Raw genomic sequence first — 22,064 nt, 5'->3', positions numbered from 1 at the left:
GCCATACACATTTTATACCCCTGAGGTATGGCTAACGCTATAGATGTAATATTGTCATCGTTCAGCCATGTTTCTGTCAGAAACAGGGCGTCCCAGTCACAATCCTCTAAGAGCGACCATATGTCTCCTGCATGTTTTGATAGTGATCTGCAATTTAAAAGAGCTGCTTTAAAGCTCCAAGGCCGTGCTACAAGCGGTTTCACCAGCCTCTCTGCGCTCACCTTCCCTCCCTCCCTCAGCATAAACCCACATCGATCACATACCGTGGCCATAGAATTAGCCCCCGGCGCCATCCTGTGATCTCTGCAGACCTTATCCGTATTTAATGCCAGGAGATCTTTCGATGAGCAGACCGCCCTACCTTCATGCCCCATCGTCAATCGGCCAGCAGAAGAAGGGAAGGGAAGGCGCGGCTAGGGGGCTCACTTAGACACTGATACCCTGAAGGAGATACATGTTGGGGAGATGAGATGGCAACATGGGATCACATAGCCTTGTCCCCCCTGGCGCCTGCGAGCCCTGGGAACTGACGCTATGAAGCCTCAAGATTGGAGAGGGCTAGACCTCCCCCGCTCCACCAAACATAGATTATAATACGCCTCTGCCACACTGGCCACGGGTTCGAGCACCCACCCACAGGAAAGTCCAACGATATACGACACGGCACAATACCCACATGACACGCCCCGCAACCCTACTCCTCCCCTTGTTCTTCTGCACAACCATTTGTTTCACCTTCTCTTCCTTCCTCGTGCTTTTCGGGGAACGTTAAGAGGCACTCGATGCATCCGTATTGCCTTTCATGGTTGATTACCCTTTGGGTCTTTCACTCCCCGATCGGAACTGGTCCGGGAGCAGAAATGGAGGACCAAGCGCCATGCATGATAAGATATTAATTGTATTGATCAGGAGGTCTAGACAGTCACGGCACGGTATCACTGACCGAAAAACACACCGTATGTTACCACACACTAACAGCTAGACGTGAGGTGGATACACACAAGAGTTACGTCCTTACGCCGCCTCCTACAGGACACCAATGCACAACATCCTGAGACCACATTGCCCTACAAGCGGAACAATATTCAGCACAATACAGGCACGTTGTAGAGCAGAGCTGCTCCGGCCTCATTACCACAGGACTTGATATAAGTAAAATATATTCCGCATACAATTAGGCTACTTTACTTACTTGTACCGCTATTTCTCCAATACAATGACATTTGGAAAGAAGCCTGTTGACACATAAGGGCAATGTACGTCCATGAAATGACTGATTGAATACGTGAATCAACGTAATACATCCATATAAAAATGATCATAGTCTATATTGGACTACTATATGTATCAGCACAGCAGATACCGGAATAATATCTCGTCGACACTATGGAATTTCTGGGTTAGCCGGATAAGAACTGTTGAGTTTATTGAATTGGTTCCCTTTTGTTATAAAATGAAAAAACGAGACACCATTTGAATGTAAATACGAAATGCGAGTACATATGCCACATACAGTATTTTCCATGCCAATGGACATGATATCATTGGTCGGAGAGTTATATGTGATCACTATTTCTACTGATTGGAATGTTGCAGCCGGCCCCAGGGTTGTGGGCTCCACATTGTGTATTGCTTGCAAATACTAATAAACGTCTTAAAAAAAAAAAATGATAATTTCCCTACGATAGAACTGGAGTCGGAGGTCAGAAATGTTCCTTTTCCCGTAAGGGATTTCCATTGATAGTCATAAACACTGAATAGTGTAGCAAGCCCATCCCTCCTAAGAGCAGTGAAGACAGAGGGCGAACGAAGGTAGCCATTTAAACATATAGATTTCTGAAAGAGGCCTGACCTACTTGAGGATCTGCTCTACCATCAAAGTCTAGGCAGTGTTGCTTGGTAAATGTATGAACATATATCCATGTGGCTGCTTTGCAAATATCCAGTATAGAGATATTCCTCAATAAAGCAGAAGTAGCCACTTTACCTCCAGTGGAGTGAGCTTTTAGTTTAGCTGATAGTGTCTTGTTCACTTTTTGATAGCACAATTAGATACAGGAAACTATAAAACGGGAAATGGATTGCTTGGAAGTGGCTAATCCCGTATGCACCAGGCCATAGTTGAGTTGGCCTGTTTAGTCAATAAGGCTTCATAGGGTTAATTAGGGGGGGCACTCCTTACAGTCACACTTTAGTCAAAGGACAGCACCAAGCGTCTTTACCTGTTCGGCTCCCAGCACCCTGTATACTGAAGGATTGACCCTATGAAGCTTTATTGACTAAATAGGCCAACTCAGACCAATGCAAAAAGGAAAATGTCCACAATACTTGTCTGTATGATTGCATGCACACCTTTCTTAAAAACTTTTTTAAAAAGACAGATATACCCGTCAATAAAGGTCAGTCACACTTATAGGGATTAGCACAAAGATTAGGTCCTGAAGAAAGCCGACCGACCTACACTGGCAATTCTAATGGCTGAAACATGTCGACCTCAGATGTATAGGGTCACTACTCCTCTTTGACATTGCACTGTTTTTAACCTTGCCGATGGACCAACCATTAAAGAAGTAGTAGGATCCGGCAGACAATTTGAATTTCTTCTCACAATCCCTAAAACCACATAGCCAAGGAACTCCACTTACAAACGTGTTGCGCCCATCTGCCCACACTAGGTGAGCGGGCTGACGGTCCGGTGATGAAGCTAGCCAGAGGTGGTACTTGTGGGAGAGAACCCTAAAATATATCCCACAAGGACACTGTGATTTTCACCGATTTACCTAGGTTAACAATCCTACACCCGAGTGAGACAATGGCAACCCAACATTTTATCTTGTGGTTAGTAATAGGATCCAACAAAATAAGGTAACCCTCCTCAAGCATTACCACAAACAAATCCCACAGACTTATCCGCATTTAGCTGTAGCACATTTATGGCCCTCCGTTCTGTTTTTCTTTTAAAGCTGAGTGCTGCATGTCGACTTCCCTGGCTAGGCAAACTATTTCTTGTCGTTCACATGCGTAAAGGAGATGCCAAAGGTCTCAATCAGTTTAGCAATGGGGCAATGTAAAGACTGAAAAGGCTGGGACTCAATCCTGAGCCTTGGGGAACAACAGTGGTGACCTGTTTAGGTGTTGGTAGGAAATATTTCAACCTAACAATTTGGGAGTGATTTTGGAGAAAGGATACCTTGCCCCCCAGTTCCTGACTGTCGCTGATGGAAGATGGAGTTCGAGATGGTATTAAATGCTGCTGATCTAATAAAAACAATGTGCTTACTTAAAAAGAAAAATCACTGGATGGTTCTGGGGCTCAGACCACACTGCTACACGAGTAGCTGTGGAATGTAACAGGCTGATGATAAATGACCGCTTATCTCCAAAAGACCAACACTACAGCTATAACATATGCTCTTTGCAGCTGCTTTCTCAAACATCTTCCTACAAATAGATCCCCTCTTGTCCAAAAATTGGATATTTTAACCTCTTATATAGTATTCAATTGTTTTCCAGGTACTCTTCTAATGGTGGGTAATTCTTAAGTAGAATTAACTCTTTAGTGGATTTCTGGTTCAGTATTACACTACAAGGTTCCTACCACCTTGCTTCTGCAAATTAATTTTGGATTTAAAACTTATGCTGGATTGACTCTTATTGGACTTGCCAATCAATTGCCGAAATCTCTGCATGTCTTTTGACCACTGGATCACTCCTTCTCGCAAAGGTATATTTTCAAAAGAGTCTATCATCCTTTCTGAAGCAACCGAGAATGATTTAGAGGACTTTCAAATGTGTGCCATTATCAATTTTAAATAACCTGCCACACCTTTGCCTGTTATTCACTATCACGCCGATCAATCACTGTTCCTTTCCAAACAGGGAATCTCCGACACTTGCAGTGGCATCACTTGTACAGATTTAACTATTTTTTGCCCAGGCTTTTGATTGAATCTTTCAGGTTCTACAGGTTGTATTGTTTTCCTCTCTGACAGTTACTAGAAAAAAATCTGGATTTGTTTACACCGTCTCATTTTTGTAGTCTTTTGCTCATTCATCCTCCTATTCGTTGTGCAGATTGCAAGAGTTTTTGCAAAACCGGGAGTCGCTGCTATAATCACGGTTCCTAAGGCAGGGCAAACCATCTTCTCGCTTGATCCGGTCTTGTATGAAGTCAGGCTTTGGGTGTTTGATTCAGTAGACATGAGTATGGGTAATGAAAATAATATTTGTATTTTGTAGTCCTTTGCTCATTCATCCTCCTGTGCTTTGTGCGGATTGCAAGAGCGCCTGCTCTAATTAACCGGAATACAAATGAACATAGGAAGATGTGGTTCTGTACAAAAAGTGCTTCTGTCTCCCTCATTTAGCTGCAGTCACCGCTCATGAGTATGAGCGCACTCATTGTCTCTATGGGAATGCAACCCTGAGGGAGGTTTAGTGCGGCCTGGTGCGCTACCTGCTTAGCAGAGGCCACAATAGCTCAAGCTATTGTAGGACTATGCCTAGAAGGTGACATGTAGGACTCCTGGTGAATAAACCTCAAAGACCTCCAAATCCGGCTGTAAATAAGTAAAATGCTCCTGATTTACCCATGTTGTCCTAATGTACGTAAGATTACACACGCTTTGAAAATATTAGAAAATTTACTTTGATATCTCCTTAAAACAAAAAATATTGTGCATCCGTTTTCTACAAGATCCTCTTTTGAAGATCTAACACTCTTGATGGCTAGAAGCTTGTGCTCTATGGTCCCATAAATAACGTGGCGAAACAGCAAAGGTAGCATTGCATGACATGAAACGATTGATTGGGAGAAGGATGTCTGTAGCCTTTTACGGAAGTTCATCTTGCTCTTCCTGTGAGCAGAAGCTAGCTCAGAAGTGTCTCCTTCCCAGAAAAGAGCTGCTAGCCCAGTAGCCCATTCTGAAATGAGAAGTCGCCTGAATGCCTTGTTCGCTTAAGCACTCGTTCATACAAATGTTACCAATGTGTGCACTTGTTCTCCTATTTCTCGGCATCATTAAATGAATGACTTAAGCTCATGACCAGTGGCTCAAGTGTGACTCGCCAGCTGCAGTTTTTAAACGCTTGGTGTGGTGGTGTTGAGTGATTCCTGAAATAAAGTGTGGGGAGGCGGCTGTTTGATGTGTTCTCTCCCCATCAGCTGATGCTTTTCCCTTTGGCTTGTTGGGAGATCAAAAGGTGGAACACAGATGTTAAGGACTGTTCCTGGAATTGGCAATTTAACCATAAACAGGCGTATTCTTCTGGCACTCCCATGAATGCCCGGGTTTCAGAGTAGGCTGTTTCAGTGGTGCTGTATTGTAATACTGAAACATCATGCAGAAAAAACCCCAAAAACTTTTTTATGCATAGTTCCGTCTAGTTTATCATCAGAATGTCAATTTTCATGTTTTGCCTTATTCTCTGCTTGGCATTTCCCACTGAGTAGCCAATTGTTTCATTTTCCTTCGCATTCCCCAGTACACCCTGTTTTAATCTGTTATCAGACTAGATCTTTCAGTGCTAGCCTGCATTCCCCATGCACACACAAACCCATGTGTTGGTGGTTGGGGCATTTGTTAGTTTCTAGTAGCCTTGAATAAACTACAAGTTAAAACTGTTTCAATATTATCCTCTTTCAGTTTGAACTCCCTAATAGCCCATAAAGGCCACAAAGTACCTGCATACAATGATGCATGTGAATTCTTGGGTAGAACGCTCGCCCATGGTATTGAATCTGGGTTTCAATTATTGACCCACAACCTTTCAGAGAAGCAACCCACCAATCAAAATTCAGTTTATGCGACGTACGTTTAGCCCTTCCGAGCCGTCACTTCAGATTTTTAAATGCAATCTCCCTGATGGCACAGTTCCAGATATTTCTTCCACATGTATGCTGTTGTCACAGATGCCATTTTAATCAATAGGCTTGTGCAAATATTTATTTCTATTTTCCTGCAATCCTCTGCGGTTTTGTTTCATAATCCGTGACTAGTAATCACTAGAAACTTTCATATATTTTTTTATTTTTATTACATTTGTCCTCTTATTGCACATTAACTGTAATGCCTTATTTGTATTCTTTTAATTTGGCTTATCCATTTTTAGAGCCTGGATTTTTATGTTCTCCATTTACTTCTTTGTGCTTCTCGGGTTTCACAGAGAACCCTCTTTTCGTCTTGAAAACAATCATGTGCCAGGAGAGCCTTGAGGTGCGAACTTGAAAGAACATCATGCATAACGTATATTCCTCAATGCTTGCATTTGGTCCTGCACTGTCACCTCGAGATGAAAGTTGAGATACACGGTGGAGGTCGTGGAGAGGGGTTACAATAAACCCAACAGAACTATGTGAGAAAGAACACACACTTGCGTTCTACAGGAGGTAAAATAGAGACTACTAATCTTTTAGACAACTTGCAAAGGGCTGCCAAGAGTGGAAGCTTTCAGCTCGATTTTCTTTCTTTACGTTTTTAAACATTACTTTTTATCATTGTATGTCTTTGAACATTCTTGGGTTGGGTAGGCAGCATTAAGGAATCTTCAAGTGGACTGCATTTTCTAAACCCCAACTCCTCTGTTATATGCTATTCAAAGTTTTCATTTTTAGGTCTCGTGGCGTTGAACCGCGGTCACCCCAGAGACCTATTGTTAGGGATTCTTCTTTCCAGGAGAGGGGACAGAAGCTGGCCGCGCGCTACGAATTGAGCGGGCCACGCGAACGCGCTTGCTGTGGCCAGCTCCGGTCTCCTCTCCTGGAAAGCTGCCACACCTCCCCCTGCACGCATGCGCATAAACAGAGACACACACACACACACACACACACGAGCGCACCTACACACACACACACTCACGCACACACACATACAGAGACAAACCGCCCCCCGCCGCCGCACACATAAAAACACAAGCACACACACAAGCGCACCCCCCCTCCAACTAAGCCCCACTTACCGGCTTTGTGGACTTCTGCAGACTCCGCGGGGCTCTCCCTCGGGCATGGGAGCCCCGCGTCACCAGCACTGCTTCTCTGGCCGTCCGTGGGCGCGTGCGCGGGTTTCCGAAGGCGGAAGTCCCGCCCCACGTAAGGTTTCGGTTTCGTGTTGTGGTACTCATAAAGAAAATGCTTATTTAGATTCTGTCGGCTCACTATTGCAAGAAAACCTCTACAATTCATATGGATTCTACAAATTGAAGGCCAGATATCCTTGCTTCTTTAGGGTTTAATGTACAGACGATATCGCAGAAATATACAGGGTAAACACTGTGTAGATGCATGTTTTGACCATAGCTTGTAGGTTTTCTTTGCACCACTAAAGCGTTATTGTGTTCTTTTAAAACTTGGCTTAATAAGGCTGTGCTGTCCTTAAAAGGCAAAATGCTACACTATGCTTTGAGTACTTAGGTTGAACGTCTCTGTCAGCCCTTTTTGTGAGAAATGGGTTCCTAGGAATAGAAAGTAATTTTAATAGGAGCAATTTTCTGTTCTTCGTGAGCACTGGGGTACAGAAGGCTGAGAAAGAACAGAACATAGTCTTGAAAATATTGAATTATTATGTACCACAAGATGTCTGCAAGCACATAAATTATTGGCTAGACAACTGAACATGATAAAATGAAGCTATTCAAAGACAATGGAATGGAATTAATGCTGTTTTGTCAGGTGGGGTTAATTACTTAGAATTGAGGACATTTTATGAGACTGTGAGTGAACGAAATCCGATTGTGTTGAAATAAAATGAATTCGCATGGCAACAAGAAAGTAAGAAAACGGCGTGGCCAATGTAATTAAGGGCGTGGCTTAAAACACATAAGCTAAAAATATGTGTTTAGCATAGTTTGCCGCCTGACTTGTGTTTTGTTGTTTCTGTCACTGCATCCAGAAGTTTGATACGAGTAACATCATACCTACAGCAAGTCAGGACTTTTGGCTTTGTCAAAGGTTGTAGTTGCAGAAGATAGATAGGCAGGAACTATGGCTTGTATATAATATTGAAAAGCTTCCACTTAAAGCCCTGGTGACACCACGACAATTGGTATCAAATTCTGAAGAATAAAATAGGCCAATAAGGTGTAGGCAATATCAATCCACAATATAAATGAACCCACGACATTGAAAGCCCTGATGTTATGAAGAAGCACAAACACATACACTGTACCATCACAGTAATGCCTCACCCGAAGCTCTCTTCCCTGTCCTCCATGCTGACCCATAGAACACCAGCCTTCTGCTACCCCCACTGCCCTCAATCCTAGATCACCTGTTCCTCAGACAGACTCTGACAAGTATTGGCAAAGCCAACAGGTCTAGTTGTGATGTGCCAAAGCATGCGAACACAAGCATTCAAAAATAGGTTAGTGGGATGTGGTGTATGCACATATGTCGCTTAATATGTGAGGGCTGACCGTATTGGCATTGCCAATACTTGTTTATTTATTTATTAGTTTACACTTTTATATAGCGCAAACTTTACCCGCAGGTATCAGAGCGCTTTAAATCCGCATGCTTATAACAAGCAAGACTAGCACTCTATATTACTGCCAACTTAGCTTAGCATAAGCAACAGCTAACCACTCACAAACAATGTTTATATAACAATTGCAAATTAAAAAAAATTAATGCAAAGCATTGTCGTTTACAATGCCAGTAACTCAAACTTTAGTGCTGCGAGACCTATTGCATTGCAAATGCTTGTTTTTTAATTCTCTAGAAAATTACTGGTGTACTGGAATGCATCTCTCCTGTAATATAAATTTTTGCCTTTTGTTTGGTTTCATAACTTCACAAGTTCACCAAGATGAGTGAGAATTCATCTCATTGCAAACCTCTATTTGGCTACACACCGTATTAAGAAAGTGTTAGATAGAAGAAAGCCCCGAGATTCATTTTGCCTCGCAAAGGGTCTGGTTGCAGGAACTATTTATGGACATTTACTGAGTTGATATTTCAAAAGAATTTAAAGTAGTCCGGATCCAGCCAGTAGGTGACGGCAGCATAAATCCATAAATATGCCAGACCATTGTTACATGTAAAGTTCTCATGGGGGCGTTGGTTGCTTTCGCCTTGTTTCTAGCATTATCACACACCGGTTATTTTTAAAGCATCTTACCCTGTGTCCGGTCATGGGGCATTGACTTTGTATGGTCCACTATGCGATAAATGTGTATAATTTAAAGGCTTTTTCACTTGATTTTGTTGTACACAAGTTTGATAAACTTTTAGATGGGAAATTTCTATAGCTGCATTTCACTTAAATGGTTTCTGTAATGACTTATTTGTTCGAAGTTTCTAAAATCCAATTTTCCTTATTTTTATTTTGCACACTTGTGCCTCTTAAGTCTTTAGTGCGTCAGTGTGAAAACAGACCATGTACCCATTGTAAAAATAACAAAGTGCTGAAACCACTCTTCCTGTAGTGCGCTTGCATAAGAATGATTGACAGAAGTACCTTTTATTGTGCATGGCATTGTATGAGTTTACAATTAACGTTAACTTTGTTTTTCATGAGTTTACTGGCTTCCCTACGTTCGGCTTATTATGCACTTTACACCTGTACAATAAAAAGACTCAGCTTATGTAGACAAAAACACTTAAGCTTGGCCTAACCATCCTGGTAAATCTTACAAATAAACCACTGACGCTAACCACTGCCTACTGTGATCAGATTACGTGTAAAACAAGACTTTCTTTTTCAACCCGAACAAATCCTTCTCTGTGGGAAGGCTGCTCCAGAGTTTTGCACCGCCCTGTTCTTGTGTCTTAACTACCACAACGGCTTTACCCTGAAAAATAGCAGTTGGGATCATTGTTAGACTGTAGTGGCCTGGTGGAGGCATGAAAAGATATGTGGTGTTTGGTATTTAGGATGAGAATGAGGGATGGGCTTATACTAAGAGTATTGTTGTGCTTATATTCATGTATATGGTAGAATGTGCTCATTAGAATGTGATGATGTGGAGGGAGGGAACCTGAAGTCAGTTGGTGCTGATGTAGTGGTCCCTTCAAACCTACTACTTGTTGTTCATATATTCTACAATAAATATCTACCTAGAAGTAACCTTGCTGGCTGGACATCTTCACAAAGTATTGCCTCCGAAAGGTAGCTCGGCGATGAGGTTTGAATCATCTTTCACATTAACTGAGGCGTTCTAGATTGACTCGTTGTTTGCGCTACTTCAGGTGATCAGACTGAGCTAAAAAATCATTGTAATTAATCTGTTTTGCTCACCTGCTTGTATTTTTAAAAGCAGTCTGTTTGACATGTTGAGGCCAATTATCATATAATTCGCCTTTTTTTCTTTGTTCCTGCTCCATCTCATTTTTGTTGGGGTGTAAAGTTGAGTAGTGTGAAATAATTACTCCATTTCTCTCTGGCACATTGAATAGGATGTCTTAAAAAATGGCACCCAAATTGCATCCTGCAGCCTCAAGATCTGTAACTGTGCTTAGTTGTGGATCAAGCGGATAGGAAGGGTAGCAGGATCGGTGCATGAGCTGTTAGTTACAGCCAGTTATCCTGCCTCCATCGCTCTAAAACCCTGAAAAGCGTGGTAACCATCTCCTGATTCACTTGACTGCTTTCTTAAGTGTAGCAGACTCTGTACCATCGCGGTACGGCTATCGTTGCTCTTGTGCCTGAAAAACGTCTATGAGGTAATGGACAGTACGCTTATTTTTGCTTGTGTATTTGATCCAAAGTATGGTGGTGTAGATTTTTTGAAATTATTGGCAGTGATGCTGCTTGTTTAAGAGAATCAAGATTTTCGGTTCTTCTGCATCCTATTCCATGTCAATTGTTAAAGGGCAGATGGTAGAACATTTTGGCATAAACATGCTACGAAATGCAGAGTAGTGAACCGAGGTTAAATAGTTCAAAAGTGACATTAACCGTATAGCAGCAGAAAATAGAGCACATACGCATAGTGCGACTTTGGTGGGGATCGTTTGGGGACTGAGAAAGGAATTAGAAGTTTCTAGAGGGTTGGGCGAGCATAAAGGAAAGATGCCCAAGGAGCGGAGCAAGAACCTGATCCCTGACTAGCTTTCACACTTGCTTTATTTTCTTTTTCATTTTTCCATTGTTAAATGCTTCTGAAGCTCATGATTAACTCAATGCAACAAAGAGAGAGGTTTGCAGTAGTAAGGCTTTTCTGTGGATTGAAAATGTCCGTGACCCAGTTATACTATGTGGAGGAGACGCAACCTGTTTAGACTGAACATTTGTCATGGATCCAGTAGACTGTTGTACATCCTCCCATAAGATTTCTTGTCCTGGTTACAGACCAATGAATGAAAAGGATAAAGTGTTTTATTTCCCATCGCACTGTGCATACAGAACACAGACCGGAAGAGTCCTTTACCCTCTACTGCCCCTTCCCACCCCATCCTGCCCTTCCCCCCCCCCGCCCCAAACATGTAGCCTTCCGGCCTGGAACTCTCTATGTCCACTTCCTGTCCATCTGAGTTGGGCCCTTTACCGTCTGAATGCACCTGTCTCCTACTATACCTGGCTTCATGCAAAGTCCTCTTCCCCATTTCACCAAGCAGCATGCTATTAGAAAAATCCCTCATATGTTCTCTAGGTGCCACCAAACCAATGAAGCTAGTCCATTCCCTTCACCAAATTGCATCACTTGCTACCTGTGTGTGCAGCTTCCCATCTTGCATTTTTTGTACCCTTTACATTCACTCCACCGTGTGTGCCAGTGACTGCTCTTTGCTACCTTAAACCTTCATGGTGTAGTTGCATTGTTCTTAAATGTTATCGCCCTCTATTTCCTCTTAAAGGATCCAGCTGCCGAAGCCAGGATGAAGGTTGCCTGCATCACGGAGCAGATTTTGACCTTGGTGAACAAGAGACTTGGACTGTACCGCCACTTTGATGAAGCAGTGAATAAATATAAGCAGTCCAGGGATATTTCCACTTTAAATAGTGGTAAAAAAACTTTGGAAACTGAGCACAAAGCTCTTACGAATGAGATTGCCTCTTTGCAGTCCAAGCTCAAAGCGGAAGGATCAGACATGTGTGATAAGGTAAGAGGTACATTGAAGGTTCCTGTGCTGCTGTTTAGATATTTACTTAAATTGGTTTATTGTTGGGTTAAAGCCACCACTCAACATTCAAAGTTACACATTTTGTGAAAATCGAGAATGCTAATAAAGCCATCACAATAGCTTATAAAGCAATTCAGTATTCATGATATAAAGACCATTAATCAAGGAATTCCTGCTATTGTTTCTACAGTTTCTTTGAATGTCCCATGATGGGTAAAACGTATTTCTCTGAACTAGGATATTCAAAATAGTTACCCTCTAAACTGATTGGGATTTCTGGTGTTTTAAAGAAAGTCATTATAGCCCATTTAAATCAATGAGTCCCTCATTATCGTTTATACCCCATAATACAACTATATTGCCCACCATTATTTAAAGTTTTTGGGCGTTCTATTTATTGACATTTATATGTCCTGCAACTATCCAAAAGGCAACCATACTGCTTTCAGAGCGATGCCGGAGTGGAAAACCATTCCATTGTGAACAGAGGGCAGTTAAGTTGTTGCATGTGTGGGGGACAAGTCAGTCTTGCCAGCTCTTTTAAATTGTAGCACGTTGTGGATTTGTGTATATCATTTAGCAACACTTTTTTATTTAATTATTCATCGCTCTTCGACTAGATTGTAAGGAAGTACAGCACAAGTAAATTTTGTTTACACAAAAATCTGTGGCACTTAAGATAGCTACCACAAACAGTGGCTAAGACAGGCACAAGATGACAAATATATACAACAAAACTATACCAAAGTGTCTTAACAAGTATTCCCTCCTTTGCATGAAAGGTGGCTGAGATCCAGAAGCTTGATGCTCACGTGAAGGAGATTGTGCTGAAGTCGTCCATGGAGGCTGAGCGGTTGGTCGCTGGCAAGCTTAAGAAAGACTCCTACATCGAAAATGAGAAGGCGCATTCCAACAAACGCCAGGAGCTAGTCACCAAAATTGATAACATTCTTGACGCATTGTAATTTTTCCAATGTCCAAATCGAAATCACAGGCTAATGAGATTAAAGTGTGTCTGTTGGGCACACACGCAGCCCAAAGAATGTTGTCAATATTTTCCCCCCGTTTCTATTGTCCACTGTCTAACTTTCACTGAAAAGGGCAGAAGGGTGGGTGTTTCATCAGACAAGATTTACTCAAATGTATGTTCTATTGGAGTCTGATGTTATGAGCAGAAATTTCACGGCAAGTTAAGTTGCTACATGTGTTTTTTGTTTTTTTCCACAGTGTTCCCCCTTTATACTATTTTTGGACAAAGTTTAATGAATGAATGCAATACAATTCTGTCTTTGAAATGTAAAGAAGAAATAAACAAAAGTTTTTTGTTTTTACTTTATAATAAAAAATGAGAGAAAATGTTTTTCATTCAGGTGGTCATTGATGCAAAGGAATTTTTGAAGCACAGAAATTCAGCTAATCGAGTTTAAATTAAAGTCTCCTTATAACCCTTTTGTTTTTCCAGCATATGATGGATCAAATTTAAATAAATGGGGTTTTGGGGTATGAACTGTTTTGCAGTTTTTTTTATTTAGCTTTATGGTGAAAGAAGGGTCAAACAGTGTGATGACAGAATTAAGATTTTTTTTTTTTTACTTTTGTGCCTTTAAAATGTTAGATTTTTTTACAGACAGGCTTTTTGAAGGTTTAGGGAGGACCCTTGAAAAGGACTCATCTGATGAATGTACGTGCCCAAGATAAGTTTACCTGTATGCAAAGATTTGTCATTTTTACTTCGGACTTTCTTTACCTCACTCCCATGTGAACTTGAACAATATTTTTTTGTTTTCTACGTTTTAGTCTTAAAGTTGCGCTAAACATCGTACCCACATTTTTACTTCTGGGTTTCAGCCCAATTGCTTCGCCCTTATTTTAGCTATTGATGACTTGGATGGAACACTGAAACCAGTTTCCTCTTCCTTAACGGGGTCCAACACATTGAGTCCTGAATTGAGGAGAACCCTATACATTTAATAAACTAATATAATTGCGGCTCACCACCCTCCGTAATGTACTTACAAATTCCTACACCTAGTTATACTCTGTAATTTTCAATTCAAATTTGGGTGATAAACGTTTTTTAAAAAAATCTGAGCCCCATTATACTTCTCCCCGTTGCTTTGCTAATATAAACTGCCGTATTCCCTTCATTGGTCATTTTTGCTGTACTTTTCTCCTACATTTTCTCCCTTCTCCAAGTGCCGTAATTCATCCCAGTGGCCCTTCCTTACATGGAAAAATGGGAATCTGACACCCTGATCTAGGTGTAGATGAGAGCCCACATCATGGGCTGTTCCTTTTTCCCAGGCCCCAAACTAAAGAGACTGCAGCTGCCAGGATACTTAATCATATATGCATCTGTAACCACATCACCTCCCGGCTTTCAACCACTGGTTGTCTCTTGCAAAGTACTTTCTTCAAAGCCCGCTGCCTCACCGGTCTGGTAATGCATGGCACAGAACTGATCCATCAACTTGGGTCTTGTATGTACTGCCAGAAAATGATCCGCTGCTCAAGACAGGAACCCCTACTGACCTTCCCTTCTCTCAAACTATAGCACTGGTAAACAACCTTCTTGGTACAGGCTACCACGCTTTTTCTAGGTGAATTAAAATCAAAATGTTATCCTAGTGCAAACAGAATGAATAGCAACTATTAAGAAACTAAACAACAAAGTGGCAATAATATTTGTTATAGTAGAAACAAGCATTTACAATGCAACGGTTTCGCCTTCGGAAAAGTTAGAGCTATTGGCATTGTAAATGACAAACTTTTTATTGTGTTGGTTTTGAAAACAGATAAATAAATGGCATTGTCATTTACAATGCCAATAGCTTCATGCAGCAGTATCAGAAAAAATAATCAGTTTAACCCTACACATCCACCTACCCCAATAGTCCCACAAACAGACACAAATAATGATCCCATATACTGACCTGCTGTCTCGAGACCGGGTGGCACTGGCGGCAGAACAGCAACTAAAAGGAAAGCTGCAACCTGCAACATCTGTGTCTCAGGGGTCAAATCATCATGGTCTCAGCTGTCTGCTGTACCCAGTGTGCCCTAGCAATACCACGTGACACAAGGGCAGTAGTTTCAGCATCGGGCCGGCCCGCCCGTCCAGCGCCAAATTATCTACTGACTCACTCACGGACCGGACACTACCCTACAGGCTTCACTTCTGTGCAGTCCTGGGGTCAGGAGGTGTGAGCTGCAGCTCTCGGTTCTTCGGCATGTTCCTACTGCTGCACACGGGTCAGTACAAGGAATTACTGCACACACTGTAACCGCTCCTGATGTTCTGTATCATCTCACTGCACAGGAGTGACCCGTGCAGTGCAATTAAATATAGCACGTCTCTCTAATGTGATTTCGTAGTTCACTTGCACTTTGCAGCTGCATGGTTTCTATTTGCACTGCGCACTGGGGCAACGTTACTGCATGCACTCTAAGTCCTGCTCCACCCAAGTGCTGCACCCTGCACACCAAGCCTAGGGCTCTTGGTGCAATACATTGATCCTGGAGGTTGGGGCCCCCGCCTCCCTGGAGACGGCGTTGCACCTCTTAACGTCAGCAGTCAAGGGGAGAGTTAGCGGCCCGGGCCAGCAGGACATTACAATTAATAAACCCCACCTCCATTAAAAGAAGTGAAAAGAAGCCCAAGACAGGCATACAGCGATGTTAATAAAGGCGCACAGTGAGAACTGTTTGATGCTATCATTGGTGGGAGGGGTGTACTTTAGAGGTAATGCAAAAAAAAGAAACAGAAAGGCACCGTAAATAAATAGTTAAAGGCGTACGATGAGCTTGCTTCATGCTTTCGGAGGTGAGAAGAGTGTTCTTTGCAGAAAAGCCTGTTGCCTGAAGTGAAACTATAATATGCTCCTCCGGCAGTGTTAAGCATTGCTCTATAGCGGCTTATCCTGTGATTGTGTTTTTTTCCTGTGGGGAGTAAATTGTGTCATGACTGGATAGCAAGTATTTTAAGTTGAACAGGGGTACATGTGGCAGCCTTTAAAGATGGTAAGAGGGCCAGGTGGAAACGTTTCATTGAAGGTTTTGGGGGATAGGGGTCATTGCAAGCTGCGCCGGTGGGAGGGAGAGAAGCGAATACATGGGTCTGTGTAGGGAATCCACGAGACGGAATTCCGCGCAGGAAGGAGGGGGAGAAGCGGAACACATGGGTCTGTGTAGGGAATTCACGAGACGGGAAGGCCACCTCGAGTTTAGTTTTGTGTTTGCTTTCGACGTGGTGCTGCAGCACCCATATACTGCTCGCGTTCACGCCGTGGTGAATGTTGGTCCCTGGTAGTGAAAGTAGATATCGATGAATAACAAAAGGAGCACACCCTGCTGTTCCTGAAAAATCTGACGTCGCTGTTGTGAACCTGGCCCTCTATATGGCTGCACTAGCGCTCCACCAACACAGTACGACCCTTTTCCACCCCAAAAATTACTTAAACGCCACGCAAAAAACAACCTAAACAGTAGCATTGCAGGCCATGCAAAAAAAATTAACACCATGAAGCCCAGGATACAAGAACGGTGTGTCCGCAAGTGGCCATTGTCAAAACAGGATTTGGGGGGGGGGGGGGGAGGAGTAGGGTTAGCATTGCGGTCTGGAAGACAAATCCGACTACAGGAAGTTAACGTGGCTAACTGCGAGACATCCCTGCAACACATTATATGTATGGCTTACATTGAGACCACAATTGTAAATGAGGAGGACTACTTAAAACACAGTATGCCCTCTCTGCCCGCTCTAAAGACCCACAGCACAGATTTAAAAAAAGAATTCCAGGAACAGAGCGGTCTATCGAAGCAACAGTCTATAAAACAAGCATTGGAAATGCAATAGGTCTCGCATTAGGAAAGTTTGAGCTATTGGTATTGTAAATGACTTTTTTTATTTATGTGTTGGTTTTGAAAGTAGCAAAATCAATAGCTTTGTCAGTTACAATGTCAATAGTGTTAACTTTTGCAAATGTGACACCTTTAGCATTTGTAATGCAATGTATGTTGTATTTACGTGACTTAGATGTCTTGATATTACAAATAACAATGGCTTTTAATTTTGTAAATAATTAATACTTAAATAAGTTATTGTAATTTATAATGGCAATAGCTTAAACGTTTTTAATTACTTTTGTGAAGATTATGTTCAGTGTATTTTATTGTGACGAAAATCCAAGAACATTGCATTTGCACACACACACACACACACACACACACACACACACACACACACACACACGTGGTAGTGGTGGATCTGGGGGATGTGGTGGTGATGGTGGATGTGGTGGTGATGTGGTGGTTGTGGATGTGGTGAAAGTGGTGGTGGATGTGGTGGTGGAAGTGATGGTGGTGGGTGTGGTGCTGGTGGATGCTGTGGTGGTGGTGGATGCGGTGGTGGTGGATGTGGTGGTGGTGGTGGTGGTGGAGGTGGTGGGTGCGGTGGTGGTGGATGTGGTGGTGGTGGATGTGGAGGTCATGGTGGATGTGGATGCGGTGGATGTGGTGATGGTGGATGCAGTGGTGGTAGTAGTGGATGTGGTGGTGGATGCGGTGGTGGTGGATGCGGTGGTGGTGGATGCGGTGGTAGTGGATGCGGTGGTGGTGGATGCGGTGGTGGTGGATGCGGTGGTGGTGGATGCGGTGGTGGTGGATGCGGTGGTGGTGGATGCGGTAGTGGTGGATGTGGTAGTGGTGGATGTGGTAGTGGTGGATGTGGTAGTGGTGGATGTGGTAGTGGTGGATGTGGTAGTGGTGGATGTGGTAGTGGTGGATGTGGTAGTGGTGGATGTGGTAGTGGTGGATGTGGTAGTGGTGGATGTGGTAGTGGTGGATGTGGTAGTGGTGGATGTGGTAGTGGTGGATGATGGTAGTGGTGGAGGTGGTGGGTGCGGTGGTGGTGGGTGCGGTGGTGGTGGAAGTGGTGGTGGTGGAAGTGGTGGTGGTGGAAGTGGTGGTGGTGGAAGTGGTGGTGGTGGAAGTGGTGGTGGTGGTAGTGGTGGATGGGGTGGTGGATGGGGTGGTAGTGGTGGATGTGGTGGTAGTGGTGGATGTGGTGGTAGTGGTGGTGAATGTGGTGGTGGTGGATGTGGTGGTGGTGGATGTGGTGATGGTGGATGCGGTGGTGGATGCGATGGTGGTGGTGGATGCAGTGGTGGTGGTGGATGCAGTGGTGGTGGTGGTGGTGGATGCGGTGGTGGTGGTGGATGCGGTGGTGGTGGTGGATGCGGTGGTGGTGGTGGTAGTGGTGGATGGGGTGGTGGTTGGGGTGGTGGTGGATGGGGTGGTGGTTGTAGTGGTGGTGGATGGGGTGGTGGTTGTAGTGGTGGTGGATGGGGTGGTGGTTGTAGTGGTGGTGGATGGGGTGGTGGTTGTAGTGGTGGTGGATGGGGTGGTGGAGGTGGATGATGTGGTGGACTTGGATGCGGTGGTGGAGGTGGATGCGGTGGTGGTGGTGGATGCGGTGGTGGTGGTGGTGGTGGTGGATGAGGTGGTGGTGGTGGATGCGGTGGTGGTGGTGGATGCGGTGGTGGTGGATGTGGTGGTGGAGGTGGTGGTGGATGTGGAGGTCATGGTGGATGTGGATGCGGTGGATGTGGTGATGGTGGATGCAGTGGTGGTAGTAGTGGATGTGGTGGTGGATGCGGTGGTGGTGGTGGTAGTGGTGGATGGGGTGGTGGTTGGGGTGGTGGTGGATGGGGTGGTGGTTGTAGTGGTGGTGGATGGGGTGGTGGTTGTAGTGGTGGTGGATGGGGTGGTGGTTGTAGTGGTGGTGGATGGGGTGGTGGAGGTGGATGATGTGGTGGATGAGGTGGTGGTGGTGGATGCGGTGGTGGTGGTGGATGCGGTGGTGGTGGTGGTGGTGGATGCGGTGGTGGTGGTGGATGCGGTGGTGGTGGTGGTGGATGCGGTGGTGGTGGTGGTGGATGCGGTGGTGGTGGTGGTGGATGCGGTGGTGGTGGTGGTGGATGCGGTGGTGGTTGTAGTGGATGTGGTGGTGGTGGGTGTGGTGTTGGTGGTGGATGCGGTGGTGGTGGGTGTGGTGTTGGTGGTGGATGCGGTGGTGGTGGGTGTGGTGTTGGTGGATGCGGTGGTGGTGGATGCGGTGGTGGTGGATGCGGTGGTGGTGGATGCGGTGGTGGTGGATGTGGAGGTGATGGTGGATGTGGTGGTGATGGTGGATGTGGTGGTGATGGATGTGATGGATGTGATGGTGGATGTGATGGATGTGGTGGTGGTGGTGGATGTGGTGGTGGATGTGGTGGTGGTGGATGTGGTGGTGAATGTGGTGGTGGTGAAGGTGGTGGATGTGGTTGTGGTGGAGGTTGTGAAGGTGGTGGTGGTGAAGGTGGTGGTGGTGGTGGTGAAGGTGGTGGATGTGGTGGGGTGGATGATGTGGTGGAGGTGGATGTGGTGGGGGTGGATGATGTGGTGGAGGTGGATGATGTGGTGGAGGTGGATGATGTGGTGGAGGTGGATGATGTGGAGGAGGTGGATGATGTGGTGGAGGTGGATGATGTGGTGGAGGTGGATGATGTGGTGGAGGTGGATGATGTGGTGGAGGTGGATGATGTGGTGGAGGTGGATGATGTGGTGGAGGTGGATGATGCGGTGGTGGAGGTGGATGCGGTGGTGGAGGTGGATGCGGTGGTGGAGGTGGATGCGGTGGTGGTGGATGTGGTGGTGGTGGATGTGGTGGTGGTGGATGTGGTGGTGGTGGATGTGGTGGTGGTGGATGTGGTGGTGGTGGTGGTGGTGGTGGATGCGGTGGTGGTGGAAGTGGTGGTGGATGTGGTGGTGGCGGTGGTGGATGTGGTGGTGGTGGTGGTGGATGTGGTGGTGGTGGTGGATGTGGTGGTGGTGGTGGATGTGGCGGTGGTGGATGTGGTGGTGGTGGTGGATGTCATGGTGGTGGATGTGGTGGTGGTGGTGGATGTCATGGTGGAAGTGGTGGTGGATGCAGTGGATGTGGTGATGGTGGATGTGGTGATGGTGGATGTGGTGATGGTGGATGCGGTGGTGGTGGTGGTGAATGCGGTGGTGGTGGTGGATGCAGTGGTGGTGGTGGTGGTGGTAGTGGTGGATGGGGTGGTGGTTGTAGTGGATGTGGTGGTGGATGTAGTGGATGTGGTGGTGGATGTAGTAGTAGTGGTGGTGGTGGTGGTGGATGCGGTGGTGGTGGATGTGGCGGTGGTGGTGGATGTGGCGGTGGTGGATGTGGATGTGGAGGTGGATGTGGAGGTTATGGTGGATGTGGTGGTGGTGGTGGATGTGATGGTGGTGGATGTGATGGTGGATGCGGTGGATGTGGCGGTGGATGTCATGGTGGATGTGTGCCTAGAAGCGCTATGCCTCCCATCATATAGGTCAACATGTTGCTGCGAATGGTGATAAATAGAACGTTCTAGTCTGCTCTACCTGCATGTATGGTTCATCCCATTGAATTTTTCATTAATATATGTTTTATTTTTTTTTATAAACGATTAAACGAAGACCAGGGTGCAATGTGTTAAATGTGCATAACGGCACAATCTTTTTTTTTTTTTTTTTTTTTTAAACGTATTTATTGTTTGCAAGAAGTGACAAAGTTCTTACTAGATCAGTTCCTTAATAAACATACAATTATAAATACATAAATTCACAACAGAAAGGAATACAGACATAGAACAATATTTCTTAAATCAAAAAACTACACATTACTTCTAAAGAAAAAAAGAGAAGAAGAGGAAAGTAAAAAGAAATCTGTATAGGCCTAATCATGGCTCTTAACCCTCGAAAAATCCCTTCCATATCTTTTCTTTTTTCAAAAGAGCTTTAGGGCCTCTAAGTTTAGCTAGGGAGAGCTCCATTGTTCTAATTTCATATACCAATGCTAACCAATCAGCAACCATGGGGGGTTCTTTAGAGATCCAAACCCTGGCTATTATTAGTCTAGCACATGCTATCAGAATCGTTAACAGATCTTTGTTGGGGCAGTTCAAATCTTGGATATCCAACAGAACCCATTGTGCCGTGAAATCCATTGAGCATATTTGGTAAACTTGCAGATAATATGATATACGATCCCAAAAATTTGAGAGTGCCGGGCAATAAAATAACATATGTTCGATCCCAGCCGCGGCAGTATCACATTTGGCACACTTGGATTTATCTGTCCAGGAGTTACCTTGTGACCAACTAGATATCCTTTGTGGCGTATAATATAGCTCCGTAACAGTCCTATAAAGTTGCATTTTCAAATTGGAAGAATGAACTATATCATTTAAATGAGATAAGGCATTCCCAATGTGAGCTGAATTAATGTTTTGATTTAGTCTACGAGACCATTTAGCTGCAATTAGGGTTGTGTTTTCATCCTTCACCTTAATGAGCCATTGATATCCCCATTTAATCAATGATTTAGTTTTTCCTGAATAAATACCCTCAAGAATCTCAGACTGACCAACTTCCATTATCTTCAATTTATTCCAAAAAAAATCTCTAATCTGTCTATACTTAAAAAACATATCGTCAGTGAGCCCATATGTAATTTTTAAATTATAGAAATCCATCAAGCCATTAATATCATACAAGTCTCCTAGCGTGCTTATACCTAAACTAATCCACCGATTTCCCACACCATCCGAGAAGATACCAGGCAGGCCCGGATTGTTCCATAGTCTAAGCTCAGCATTATAAAATGTAGAGTTGCTAATGTGCAGGATTTTATCCCAAATTCTGATAGCATGCTTAGCCGTCTTAAACTTTACTCTTTTAAAGTAATTAGGGTCATGAACCCGTAGTAAAAATTGATTGGCATCAGTTCCCAGCATATAATGATGAAAAAATAATGGAGGGGTGCTCTTTAATAGACTCCTAATGCGCGAAAAGAAAGAAGCCAAAAAATAAAAATTAAAATCCGGAAAATTAAGTCCCCCTTTAGAGATAGGTAATGTCAGAAATTTAATTGCCCTCCGTGCCTTTTTATACCCCCAAATGAAAGCGCTACAAATCCCAT

At 44.1% G+C, this 22,064-nt stretch overlaps 1 protein-coding gene across 2 annotated transcripts in view; it reads left to right on the top strand.

The window, feature by feature from the left end:
- Window positions 1-13,416, top strand: part of RPN1 (ribophorin I) — a 54,713-nt gene extending 41,297 nt beyond the window's left edge. For both annotated transcript variants that reach the window (XM_086939300.1, XM_086939299.1), the window contains 2 exons: window positions 11,792-12,037; window positions 12,841-13,416. In XM_086939300.1, the coding sequence (XP_086795426.1) occupies window positions 11,792-12,037; window positions 12,841-13,023 (429 nt within the window). In that variant the 3' untranslated portion in view covers window positions 13,024-13,416. The remainder of the gene's footprint in view (window positions 1-11,791; window positions 12,038-12,840) is intronic.
- Window positions 13,417-22,064: the final 8,648 nt, after the last annotated feature.

Source organism: Lissotriton vulgaris, chromosome 9 (genome assembly GCF_964263255.1).
Source record: "Lissotriton vulgaris chromosome 9, aLisVul1.2, whole genome shotgun sequence".
In the NCBI taxonomy this organism is placed as follows: domain Eukaryota; kingdom Metazoa; phylum Chordata; class Amphibia; order Caudata; family Salamandridae; genus Lissotriton; species Lissotriton vulgaris.
This window is presented reverse-complemented; position numbering and strand designations above follow the sequence as displayed.